Raw genomic sequence first — 13,754 nt, 5'->3', positions numbered from 1 at the left:
GATGAAAATATTAAGAATGGTTGAAACAACTGCCAATTTTGGCAAAAGCAAAGCATCCAAACCACAATTATACTCAACCCTCTCTAATCTTCCCTGAACCACTGTACAAAATACTTTTAAAATTGTTAATCCCTTAATCAGCAGGTTGCTGTACTCCATCAGGACAGGCTGAACAATATTTCTATGTTGCTGAAAACAGAGAATAGAGCCTGTTTACTGTGTCAGACCAAGTAGATGCCGAGAAACCAATGGACGGGGAGGAAAGGAGAACAGTATTCGCTGTATAAGGGGAAAGAAATCTTACTGAAAACTCCAAAAGCTGACTGATACTCTCAGGTGACAGCTCGTCTCTAATGTCCCTCGGTTCCTTGTGTGAATAAAGCAGTTTCCCAGCAACTCTGCATAAGCATTACATCTGCTGCCTGCAAATCATTCTGTTTCACAAATATACATTATTATGATTCTCAAGATGGCAATGGGTTGATAAATTACTAACAGTTTAGTTCTATATTATTTATTTTAGCTTATATATGTGGAGCCACCCTAATTTCTACTTGCAAACTGCACAATTTACAGTTTACATCCTCTCACCCAATTATAATTTGACAATCACCTCCCCCAGCTAGGAAGCTGTGAAAAGACAGTTTAGGCCAGACATATAGGACAGAACCGCCACGGCTGAGACACAACAATTGTTCTTAAGTCCTAAAGCTTAAAAAAAATTGTTTCATAAATTACCTTTATTGTCATCATATCAAATCAAACTGTAAGAGACTGTCCAGTGTTTCTGCTTCTTGCTACATTGGAATATTCAAATGCTACTAAAAATAAGTGTGAGTCATTTGAGTCTTGCATAACTCTCATCCTGCAAACATTTGTTGCAATGGTATTTGTTTAAAAAATGACCCACCTGCTCCCTCTTTGGTTCCTGTGCCTCACTCCATCTTTAAATAAACATGTTCCTCAAGAGTTTGCCCTCAGCTTCTTTAGCCTCTATACAACCTATCCTTTAGTAATTTTATGCACTATTACTCCTACAAACATAACATGAATGTCTTTAAGGCACTATACTCATCATATCCTAAAATGGACTCATCTTCCATCTCAATTTCCCCAAATTGCTCCTCCTCCAAAAAGTCCCTATAGCAAACCAGAACCATTCACCCATATGATAAAGCCAGAAACCTGAGTAAATCCTTACTCCCCTTTCTCCCTCAATCCTTTGATCCAATTAATCCTATCAATTGTATTTCCTCAAAAGTGTTCACATTTGTTCACTGCAGTCCTTCCTACAACCACCATCCAAGTCCAAAGCCCACCAATTCGACTACTGTATTTTAATAACCTCTAACTGCTTTCCCTCCAGGCTCACTTACATGTTTACATAGCAACTTGTGTTTCTTTTATTATTAACATCTATTACATTTCTTTGATTCACTCTATAAACATACATTGAATGTGTGCCATGGCCCAGACACTATACCAAAACTATAAACACAGCAGTAAAGGAAAGAAACCATAGGCCCTCTAAAGCTCCCTGTCTCATCAGTGTAACTACGTGCTGAGCACCTTTCTTCCCCATCAGACCAAGATCCATGAGGGCAGGGACGACACCCCTATTGGTGTCCATACGTCCTGTATGAGGATAGCACCGTATCCTCAGTGTCTAGCATAATAAATGACACATAGCATTCAATAAATATGTGAATAAAAGACAAAATTACCATGCGCAGGTGTGCACACATACACAGCCTTAGATTCTTCACCTTCCCTAGCACTACTGTCTCACTTAAACTGCTTAATGGTTATTTCCACCTGCATAAGTCATCTCAAACAGTTTCCCCAAACCAGCATTTCTCCTTTGACCACTGTATCTGTAGTATACTTCAAGGCACTTGGATTTAGAAAGCTGTCCTCCACTCATCTTCCCCTTGCGCTCTTCTCCCAATCAGAGGTGCAGTCTCTCCCCTGGGCCCCCAATAGCACCATTCTAATCGTGCTTGCCATTCTCTGTGTTATAGCAATTTATACCCTTCTATAAATAAGGTAAACTTTTTGAAGCTAGGGACTGCTTTATTCACCTCTGTATTCTCCAGCCAGCAGTGCTTTACAAATGTAGGCCCAAAAATATTTGCTAAGAGAAATCCAACAGGAAAACAAGAAAAATTGAAAGAACATTTGTGATTCTAGGAACATACTGACAGTACCTATGACTGAAATGACTACAAGAAGAGATTATAAAATCTCCCATCTTGGAGATCATGAGAACAAAACAGGTGAGGCACTATCAACTCAACAGTTTTTATTTTTGCCTCTAGGTTCCCGAGCTACTGATTATAAAACAGCTTAAATTCTCGTCAGAGGGCATATTCTAATGTCTAATACTATAAACCTCAAACTTTTTACAAGTAGCCAACACTACTGAAACCAAATGCAGAATGTCACAAATAAAAGAGATAAAAATAGAGCTGCTCCACTATTCACAATAGCAAAGACATGGAATCAACCTAAATACCTATCAATGACAGACTGGATGAAGAAAATGTGGTGTATATATACCATGGAATACTATGCAGCCATAATAAAGAAGGAGATCATGTCTTTTGTGGGAACAGATGGAGCTGGAGGCTATCATCCTTAGCAAACTGACACAGGAACAGAAAACCAAACACCACGTTCTTATTTATAAGTGGGAGCCAAATGATGAGAACTCATGGACGCCAAGAAAGGAACAATGGACACCGGGGCCCACTTGAGGGTGGAGGGTGGGAAAAGAGAGAGGAGCAGAAAAAATAACTACTGGGTGCTAGGCTTAGTACCTGGGTGCAATAATATTACAACAATACAATAGTACTACAACAATCCCCTGTGACACGAGTTTACCTATTAACTAACCTGTAAATGTACCCATGAACCTAAAATAAAAGTTAAAAAAAAAAACAGAGCTGCTCCAGCTGAAGGTGGTCAGATAGAGAGGGCCACCTGCACAGTCTTGTCGGGATCCTTCCCATACAACAGTCCTTATTATACTCTGTGGAAGAAATTTTGAAAACTTGGCTCTAAAAGCTCAAGCTTCCCTTGGGCCACCCTCACTGATTGTATTCATCAATGTGGGTCAAGAGCAATATGGAATCCTCAGGAACCAACAATGAGGATGCTGTGCCAGGGGAAGGAGCTTCTGTACAGGTATTAGAAATAGAACTGTCCTGGGGCAGATACCCCCATCACTGGAAGACCAAACAAAGAAGCAAGATGGAACCAAGGGAAAAGGGGTCATGACAAGTCACTTAAGTCTGCTTCCAATTTGAGTTGTGAAATGAAAAGTAACTGGACCTCTGAAATTCACATACTCCAGCCCAGCTAAGAAAACAGGAGAAGCCATAGGGACTTAGAGGCAGAATCTTAGGTGTTATACATTTGCCTGGAGTGTCCTCCCCACTGTAGATGCCCTTCTAGAGCCAGCTGCAGCAGATGGTGGGATGATAATGCAAGAACTGATAACCTGCTGATTCTAACAACATGTTCATAAAGCATTTCCACCTCTAAAGCACAGTTATGTAAATTCTATTGCATCTAAATATGCGTAGGAGATAAAATCTTCTCCAGTTAGTGGGTTAAAAAGTTAGTAAATTATTTTTAACTAAGTTAATAAAATAAAACAATCCAAGTCAGATGTCATAAATGGGCCATTCCTTTAGCCTGGCACAGTACCTTCTGCAAAGTTTATGAGATTCCAGGAAATGACAACGCCAACCTTGGACACCTTACACTTCACTCGGCTCATCAGGAGTGAAATTCGTTTACAGCTAACTGTAACCACAGCAAGGGAACTTGGTAGCTAATTGCCAAGACAGCTGTTCAAAAACACCAATTAAACAACAGGGATGTGAAGAACACTTAGCATTATCCAGAAAACTACTGCAGCAGAAATACCCTGGAGTTCAGGTAATAACAATAAAAAGGTACAGCTGAATAACTCACCAACTAAGATTAAAAACAAAAATAGCATTTAGGACAGAATTCCTCTTAAAGACTGTAAAGCAAATGGCTTAATGCCTAATTTAAGAATACAGAAAACTCTTGATTCAGAAGTAAAATTAAAAAAAAAAACCTGACTAGTGTTTCCTTCCTCCATAAAAATTAGAACCACACTATCTAATAACACCTAAAGTCAGAGAGCAAGAAATACATATGCAAAAGGGATAATATGATACCATACATGGAAAGAAGAAAAACAGTAGTTCCTGTTTGCTTTAGAATATACTTGAGAGCTGCCTCATTTCAAGAACTGAATAAACCCGGCAAATACACATGATGAGAGAATTTTGACAAGTCTGACATATTAATCATAGGAGGAACTGCCAACATTCATTTTGTGATCATACTTCCCTAGAACTGTATTCAACTCTACAAGATCATTCCAAAAAAAAAAAAAAAAACCAGAAAAATAAAAACCTGTCAGTTCCCAATAAACTGAACCCCCACATCATGACTCACCTCAACCTTTCAGGTTTTCATGATTTAAACCACCACTTAATAAAGCAGAAATTATTTCCTCCTCCTTTCAAAAAAAAAAAAAAAAATACAAGTGATAGGAAAAAAGCTCCATTCCTATTCCTGAACAACATAATCCACCAATGACTGCTCAAAGTCGTTCACAGATTTTTACACGATAGCAATCAGACAGCTGATCTGATGCGCTGTTTTCCTAAGCCAGTATGGTCAAAACTACTTGACCAGTAACTCAAAGTTCTTTTCTACAGGCTAAAGAAAAACCAGTTCAAAGCAGCATTTTAACATGTAATTTCAAGGTTTTGAAAAAAATTATAAAAATTTTTATAAAATGTTGAATTATAAAAATGTTGAAAAAATTATGTTGAGCTGTAAAATCATCTTAAGAATCTTCTTCTCTGATTGTAGAATGCTAACTGTAGAAGGAAAACACCAATTATAGAGAAGAAAAAGGATAGATCCCCAAAAGTGAAATTACTGTGCCAGTGGTTTAAGATTTGCGTATTTGATAACATATTGCTATATTGCTTTCTAAAAATGCTGTACCAATTTAAACTTCTGTCTTTTCTACTGTACTTCACTGCCTCTGCATGTTAGTGTTAAGTCTTTTGGTAATCTAAGAGACCAAAAATGTACTCTAACCACATAGGATTCATAGTATTTTGCTTTCAGATTTGTACAAATGCTGTAAATAATATCTTTTTCCTATTTGATATTAATTTTGAATCTTTCTTCATACTGTTAGCCATGGTTTCTATCCTGCTTATCTCCCACCCCTTCCATGTGCCATGCAGGTCGTAGGAAGTATGTAGCTGTGAGCACACCCACCCAGGATTCAGATGAGCTGGGTTCTAGTACCACACCATTATCTAGCTGAATGGCACAGTTAACCTATTGTTGGGCCTCAGAAAACATACTCCAAAATGAATGCCTCAAAAACAAAAGTTTTTCTCTGACCGTCTCCTGCCTTCCTGTCTCTTAGTCCCATTTTCCCCTAAGGCTAGCTATAGAAACCAGAATCGCTCTTCCCCAAGGTGGGTTACAAAAACCAGAACGCTTTTTCCCCAAACCCAGTCATAAAACTGAAAAATATTACTCTAACTTTCCCTCGGCCTTTCTGCGTAAAAACTGATCATAAAGAAATTACCTGACCTACCTTGTTTGACTGTGGGTCACAAGACCCCAAGCCAGACAGGGCCCTGCCCCATACCCAGAAGAAAAGAATGCATGCTCAGATAATCCAAGAAAAATCTAGATGGGCCTTGCTGAGTTTCCCCACTCAGTCTATTAACATTAGATCATTCGTATTTTGGCCAATATTTCTATATAATGTCCATACTTTGTTGAACCTAAGCATAAAAATAGGCATTTTCCCCCGTATCTTTGGGTCTTCATTCTGAAGGCTCTAGTGCCTATATACGTTACATAAATTTGTATGCCTTTTCTCCAATTAATCTGCCTTTTGTCAGTTGATTTTTCAGTGAACCTTCAGAGGGCAAAGGGGAACTTTACCCTTGGCCCCAAAACTACTTTGGTTTCACTTTCCCCTTAATGATTAGATAAAACGGCCTTTTAAGTTCAAATTCTCTTCAATTTCATTTTTCCCTCTCTTAAAGTTCCTTCTCTGGTGATCCTGCAATTCTTAAACTAACTCTCTTCATAGATACCAATTTTAGAAAAGCCTTACTGAATATCCATCTATATATTATATAATACCTTAAAGATTTCAGTAGGCTAACAGAGAAGGTAAGAAAAAACAAGATAATGTTAAAACGTTAGGGGGAAAACAGACAAAAAAGCAGAAAAAAGACATACTTATATTGGCATCATATATTTGGCAAATGATATTCTTCCACAACCTCAGTTAGGGTGCTTTTCTCAGAGAACTGCCACTGTGGTGATTTACTTCATTTTTCCATCTTAGTATGCCTTTGAATTGCTTCAAATTACATGCAAAACTTTGGGTGAGAATCTGCATTTCTGGGGAAGAATAATCATGGCTTTCATCAGATTCTCAAAAGGGTTAATTTAGCAAAAAGACTGAAGACTCCTTAACCTAGACAAATGACTCATGTCCTATCTTCCGGCCCACTCTTCCTTCTCTGAAGCAGTTGCGGGCCATATTGGGATTTTCTGTGCCCTTCTCTTTATTTCTGAGACTGTCTGGGACCCCTTTCCTTAAATGGTACCAATAAAAACCTCTCTACTCCCACTATAGGATGAAGATTCATTCACTGCAATCCATCCCACCACAACAGAAACACTGCATATGATAACTGGATCATTCCACACCAGAGTTGAGCCATGTAATGAGTAAAATGTGGTTTCATCCTAAAAATCAGTATCTTATTTGACCCATGAAAAAAAGGGCCTCTGCCCTGCAAAACACAGAGGACTGTCTCTCCTTTTACAGAGGTGTGTGTGGGTGGGAAAGCGCATGGAGTAGTGATAACTGAAAATCACTGCCCTAGAAAACCAGAGAAAGACTGGGCACAGTGGCTCACGCCTGTAATTCCAGCACTTTGTGAGGCCGAGGCAGGCAGATTGCCTGAGCTTGGGAGTTCAAGACCATGCTGGGCAACATGGTGAAACCCCATCTCTACTCAAATACAAAACAATTAGCCAGGCGTGGTGGCGCACACCTGTAGTCCCAGCTACTCGGGAGGCCGAGGCAGGAGAATAGCTTGATTCCAGGAGGTGGAGGTTGCCATGAGCCGAGATCACACCACTGCCCTCCAGCTTGGGCTACAGAGTGAGACTCCATCTCAAATTACCAGAGAAAGATGGCTGCAGCTGTTTTTGCTTCAAGTTCCCCATTCCACGTCACCTAGAGTCAGAGTCTAAGCAGAATGAGTTCCCCAGAAAGCTAGGCTTCCACCTTCTATCTGTCCAGCTACTCGGCTAGTACAGTTCTGGGAGATGCTTGGAACTATCTATCTAGAAATCCTGAGATGGAAAAGTACAGTATCAAAGGAGGGGAACCTGCCCACCCTGGCTCCCTGAAGGAAACTGACAGTCAATCCCAGGCCAGGGTCCTACTGACTGGATCAAGCCTGCAAGCTACTTGGACCTCTGCACTGAGAAGGCAATGCCTAGGGAGCAGGCTGGGGACCCTGCATGGGAAAGCAGGCCAGGCTGCGGGCATAGTATGGTCTATAACATTTAAATATTTAGGCCAGTGGTTCTCAACCAGGGACAATTTTGTCCCCCAGAGGACATGTGGCAATATCTAGAGACACTTTTGGTTGACAGAAGCTTGGGGCAGGAGGGTTACTCCTGGCTTCCAGTTCGTAGAGGCCAAGGATGATGTTTAATGTCCTATAGTGCATAGGACAGCCCCTGTTACCCCTAAACCTGTCCCAGACATCACTAGTGTAAAAACTGAAAATCCCTGATTTAAACTATGATTTGCAGACCTCCATTTGTATTCTTGTCTCAGACCTCAAATATGGTACAGACAGGCCTGCAAAGAACACAATCATAAACTAAATATATATATTTTTTCCTTTTTAGAGATAGGTCTTACTCTGTTGCCCAGGCTGGAGTATAGTAGTGAGACCATAGCTCACTGCAGCCTCAGCCTCCTGGGCTCAAACAATCCTCCTGCCTCAGCCTCCAAGTAGCTAGGACTATAGGCATGTACCACCACACCTGGCTAATTTTTAATTTTACTGTAGAGGTGGGATCTATGTTGCCCAGGCTGGTCTAGAACTCTCAGCCAAAAGCGATCCTCTCTTCTTGGCCTCCCAAAGTGCTGGGGTTACAGATGTGAGCCACTGCACCTGGCCAAATTATAAAACTTTTATAACACTATCTTTATCGGAAAAAAAAGTTCCGGTTATGGTATCCAAAGAATAACTTATCTGACTCCAGTTACAATTCAATCTATTCTGCATATAGGCCAGAAGCGTGTGGGGGAGCAAGGCGGATGAAGAGAGGTTGGTTAATAGGTAAATCATACAGTTAGACGGAGTAAGTTCTAATGTCTGATAACAGAGTAGGATGACTATAGTTAGTAACAATGTACTGTATATTTCAAAGTAGCTAGAAGAGAGGATTTGAAATGTTCCCAACACATGGAAATGATAAACACTCAAAGTGATGGATACCCTAAATACCCTGACCTGACTGTTACACACTGTATGAATCTAACAAAATATCACATGTACCCTACTCCATAAATGTGAAAATACTATGTATCAATTTAAAAATTTTTTAAAGATTCAATTATTAATTTATTCAGCATTTAACAAGCACCTATTATATAACCAGGCACAGTGCTAAGGAAAAGTGACAGTGTAAAACTGATGGGATCCTGTTCAACTCCTGCCTGGCTCAGAGCACTATAGTATGAAAAAAGAGCTGGGACTTAAGAGGTCAGACCCATCTAGTTGCAATAACAGCTCTACCACTTACTGTCATTAGGAATGTTACTTAACTTTTCTGAACTTCAATCTCTCTATCTTCTAAAACAGGTCAAACAGGGCCTCCCTCAAAGTGGAAGAGTTAAAGAAGATAATTCAGGTAAAGCACAAAGTATACTGCCTAGCACACAATCAGTATTCAATAATTACTTCCTATTACTAATAGCAAACTGTAAGTCTTCATAAAGTAATCAGTAAGTTGGAAACTGCTACTAAGCCTATAAAAAAGCCACCGTAACTGTGATTGTGAGAGCATATAAAACCCATCAAATGGCTGGGAGCGGTGGCTCACACCTGTAATCCCAGCACTTTGGGAGGCCGAGACGGGTGGATCATGAGGTCAGGAGATTGAGACCATCCTGGCTAACACGGTGAAATCCCATCTGTACTAAAAATACAAAAAATTAGCTGGGCGTGGTGGCACATGCCTGTAGTCCCAGCTACTAGGGAGGCTGAGACAGAATTGCTCGAACCCGGGATTTGGAGGTTGCAGTGAACAGAGATCTCACCACTGCACTCCAGCCTGGGCGACAGAGCAAGACTCCCTCTCAAAAAAGAAAAAAAAAAAAAAAAACTCAAATTCTGGCTTTCTCTTTCTCCAGCATTATCTCCTACCACCTACATAATCATTAATGTAGCCCCATGTCCCCATGAGTGGGGACAGACTGAAAGATGAGATCTGGGCAGCAAACAGGGCAGTGTCAAGCCAAAGATCACTGCAAAAAAGAAAATTCATCAGCTACAACTCTGGCAGGACACATAGGTGGTGGGTAGAAGAAGGGAGGAAGGAGGGAGATGGGAGGGGAGGGGAGAAGGAAGCAAAGGGACAATGAGGAAAGGGGGGAAGAGGGGAAAAGGGGAGAGAAAGAATGAGAATATGAATGAACACAAAAGGCTAATAATCCAGTAATATGAAAGTGTAGGTCAAGTTTGCATGTAATGTGTCTCTAAAAGGAAAACACTTCAATCAGCAACCCTCTTTTATAATTCATTCTGCATTTCTTTCATAAAAATAAATTAAAAAATAAGTTAAATGTAATTAGCCTCATCAAAAGAAAAACAAACATGGAGTAGCCATATTATTATTACAGCCTAAGAAATTTGCCTAGACCTCAACGTCAGTACCTAAATGAGAAAAGAAAGCATTCAACACACATAATTACTCAAAGTATAGTTTAACAGCAAACAATATTTGAGAGTTTTGGTTTTCCCTAGAAAATATAGAATAACTTTTCATATAAAATAAAAGAGCACATTTTACTGGACCTGTTTTGAGGCAAGTTATCTGTGAACTCAGGAGCCATTTTCACATAACGAGTTTACTAAAAGTTTAAGTTTGTGTCTATATAAACAAGAATCTACTTAGCACACCAGTGATATCCACAGCTTTTCCAAAGATTTCTGTGACAGGATGGAAGCAAATGCATTCTTGTAAGTTCACAGAACAATTTAAATTTTTGACCAAGCTTACATTTATCTTAATGTAACTCAAGGGGAAAAAAAGGCTAAACTATTATCAATTTAGTGCTAGAGAAAAATTAATGTTACTATGCTCACTGTGGTTACTGATTATAGGGGCCAGTTCTGTGTTCAAGTCATGGTTTTACTCCATGGAAACTCTCAGAAGGCTCAGCTTCCCGATACACAACATAAAATGATTAAGAAGCTTTAACAGTCGTTCCAACTCAAACTTCGATTCAGAGTTTGAAAATCTTTAAAATAAAACGCTTCTTAATGGTCCTTTGAATGGAGAATGAAATAAAGGCCTCTAGAAAAATGATGTGTCAAATTATAGGTTTACAGGTTTGAAACAGCATTCAGCAGCATAGTCTTGAAATCTGTGCCTAAGGATTGTTTCAGACTACAGGCTTGTAACACGACCACAAAATTGTTTCTGTGTCCTGGCAGTTTCCTGTCAGGCATCCGTCCAGGTGGTTGCCTTCTCAAAGAGTCTACGGATCTCCAAAATAATTCTAGTGAAGTGGCTGTTAATATTCACGAGATATATCATTGCTTAGCCAGTGGGGTTACTGCATGCTTCACTGGATTCTAGTTATTAACAACAGTTTCAATGAGTACCAATATTCCAAATAAGCAACAAAATAGCAAGAGTAGAATAATTCTATGACTTACAGCAAGGGTTGCTCTCAGAATTGTAGAGTCTGAGAGACCATAGTGATCACCTCCAACCCTTTGATTTTAATTAAAACTCGTAGGGATTAACTGGCTTGGGCTTATCACTGAGCCTCTCAACCATTTAACATTAAAACAACCAATCAAACAAAAACACTTAGCTTATCTGAGCACAGTTTTCCTCCTAAGAGCTGTGAACTTCCTACTAAATTCCTACAGAGAATAACAATTTTGCCATCTCTGTGTTGGATATATATTCTACAAACAGAATTTCAAAGAAATATTGTTGTCCACTGCACTATCCCAGCAATTTCGGCAGCTGTGACTGCCAAAGGAGAGAAAAGGCAAATATGAACACTACTCACCTCACACTGGTACCCCCAATCAATCCACAGCACACTTTTATTCAGTCATAAAAAATGTACCATGACAAATATTAACAATGACAGATAAAACAAACATTTCACTTGTCTTCCAGTCAGGGTGTGAAACCTGCATTCTTAACTATGTAAACTCCACCATGGCCCATCCTAAAATCATTTTGCAGAATAAACTAAACATCTGAAAAGAAACGAGTTTACTAAATCCACTCTGTGAAGCTAGATAACCCTAGAACATAACTAAAAATTTTATTTCACAGGATAATTCTGGCATGTTACCAATAAATTCTACTTGAAGCCTCAACTTTCAATAGGTGCTTACCTCCTCCCCTTTGGTTTCTCAGAAAATAAAAGATTAGCATAGTGCTAGTCTCAGATATTCACTGAATAACGTGAACATGAATTTAGAAGTACTAAACTGGCAATAACAATGAAGATGATTGTAAATGATATTCCTCCAGCCAAAAGGAATAAAACAGAAATTTAAACTGGACATATTTACTGGATGCGAAGTCCAAGAACGTGAGTTAAGGACACACAGTACTGTGTGAAGAAAACAAAATCCACAGTACCCACACATGTATGAGGAGTTAAAAGTAATCTCTACATCAGGACTATGTAAAGATTTGCCACAGGAAAATCTTTAAATCTCAAGAAGATATTTAAATATCTTTAATATCAATTTAAATTTAATATCCTTAAATATCAGGAAAATATCAATATTTCTAATATCAAGAAATAACTCATCTTTTCCCACCACTAGACGAAACGTGCATTGGAGACTGACCTGGAAATTCAGCGTCCCAGATGGCTACAAAAACAAGGACAACTAGAAGTAGTTATGAATTCTAGGAAATATATTCACAAGTGTGTAAAGATTCTATAGTATTGAACACTTAGTCAAAAGAGTCCTACTTGAATTCTCAAATCAATGACAAAGTTGCTTCCTCTCTACCCAAGATCAGGAGCTTCCCTAGTTTGCACATATCCACATTGACCTGTGGCTATAAAGTCATACTGCGATTATCTGGGTCATTTTAAAATAGGTCATTAGTAGTACTTGTAGTATCGCGTCTGTCTAAAAATCCTCCAACACCGAGTGACTTTTAAACTTTGGGGTGCCTTGGTAACCCCAGGGACGCTTATTAGACATGCAGACTCCGGGGCCCAAGCTCCAGACTAATTCCATGGGAACACGGCGGGTCCCGAAACCGGCATTTTTAATCATCTGCCCGGGTGAATCCGAGGTGTGGTCCAAAAGCCACAGTCGAGGTGCCTCTGCCTAACAAGCTCCACAGAAAGCTCCGACTTCAGCCGCCCCGACGGCGATACGGACGCCGAGTTAGGCTGTCGGGGGTCTGTCTGGCGGCCGCGGGAAGGGACTCGGGGCTGGCGCGTCCACTAGCGACGTCCGGCCCGAGGTGAGAAGGGACTGACAATGGTACCGCAGTTATTTTCAATATTTCCATAAAGTCCCACGAAGCCGTGTGGCCGTGGGAAAAGGGCTTTAACTTTGAAATCCCACGGGTCAGGTTACCACCAGCTCTGCCGCCTCCTAACAGAGCGTCCCCGCAGTTCCCTTAACGTTCGGGCCTCAGTTTCCCGATCCGTGCAACGGGCTCACGCCATCCCCGGAAGGCTAAGCCGAAACGAAACTAACTCCGCCGCTCGCAGACACTTCCTGGCTCTGCTCAGCGCGGCCCAGCCTCCCCAGCCGCCCGGGAGGACTACCCGGCCCAAGCGCGTCGCGCAGGCAGTCGCCTCCCAACGCCCCCGGCCCTCGGCCGGCCACTCACGGGTAGGCATGGCGACCTCGACCGCGCTCGCCGGAGCACCGAGGCTCAGCGGGGCCGCGCAGGGAGCGCCGACGGCACCATGACGGCCGTTGCTGGGCCGCGGAGGCCGGGACGAGGCGAAGGGCGAAGGGCGAAGGGTGGAGGGAGCAGACGCGGACCCCGCGGTCACGCAACCAAGCGGGCGACAGCTACCGCCGCCAGCCCACTCCCCGCCGGGCGGCGCGACGGACGACCCACGCCCGTTACGTCAGCGCGCCGCCGCCGTCCCGGCCCCGCCCCCGCGGATGGCCGGGCTCGGCCCAGGATCCCTTGTCGAGCGGGTGGAATGGGTGGCTGGGGACAGCCACGTAGAACAACTTCGGGTGCCTTCTATTTTCAAAGCCTGGTGACCTGCGTGGCATTCGTTTTCCTTGATCTCTATTTGGAGTGCATCACTTTACGTTTGTGAGGATGATGGCTTTGAGCGCACGGAGTACCTGTGGGCTTTTTCTTTTGCAATCGGTTTAACT

At 41.4% G+C, this 13,754-nt stretch overlaps 1 protein-coding gene across 4 annotated transcripts in view; it reads right to left on the bottom strand.

Moving 5' to 3' along the window:
- Positions 1-13,531, bottom strand: part of EFR3A (EFR3 homolog A) — a 109,304-nt gene extending 95,773 nt beyond the window's left edge. For 2 of the 4 annotated variants that reach the window (XM_063709496.1, XM_019032558.4), the window contains exon 1: positions 739-757. Coding sequence is in view for 1 of the 4 variants with exons in the window: in XM_004047535.5 (XP_004047583.1) it covers positions 13,246-13,255 (10 nt within the window). In the remaining 3 variants the exon portion in view is untranslated. Of the gene's footprint in view, positions 1-738; positions 758-13,245 lie in introns of those variants that run through there. The other 2 variants (XM_004047535.5, XM_019032554.4) reach the window with 2 other exon arrangements.
- Between the last annotated feature and the right edge of the window lie 223 nt (positions 13,532-13,754).

Source organism: Gorilla gorilla, chromosome 7 (assembly GCF_029281585.2).
Source record: "Gorilla gorilla gorilla isolate KB3781 chromosome 7, NHGRI_mGorGor1-v2.1_pri, whole genome shotgun sequence".
Taxonomy (NCBI): domain Eukaryota; kingdom Metazoa; phylum Chordata; class Mammalia; order Primates; family Hominidae; genus Gorilla; species Gorilla gorilla.
The sequence above is the reverse complement of the archived record's forward strand: the minus strand, read 5'-3'. Positions and strand labels throughout refer to the sequence as shown.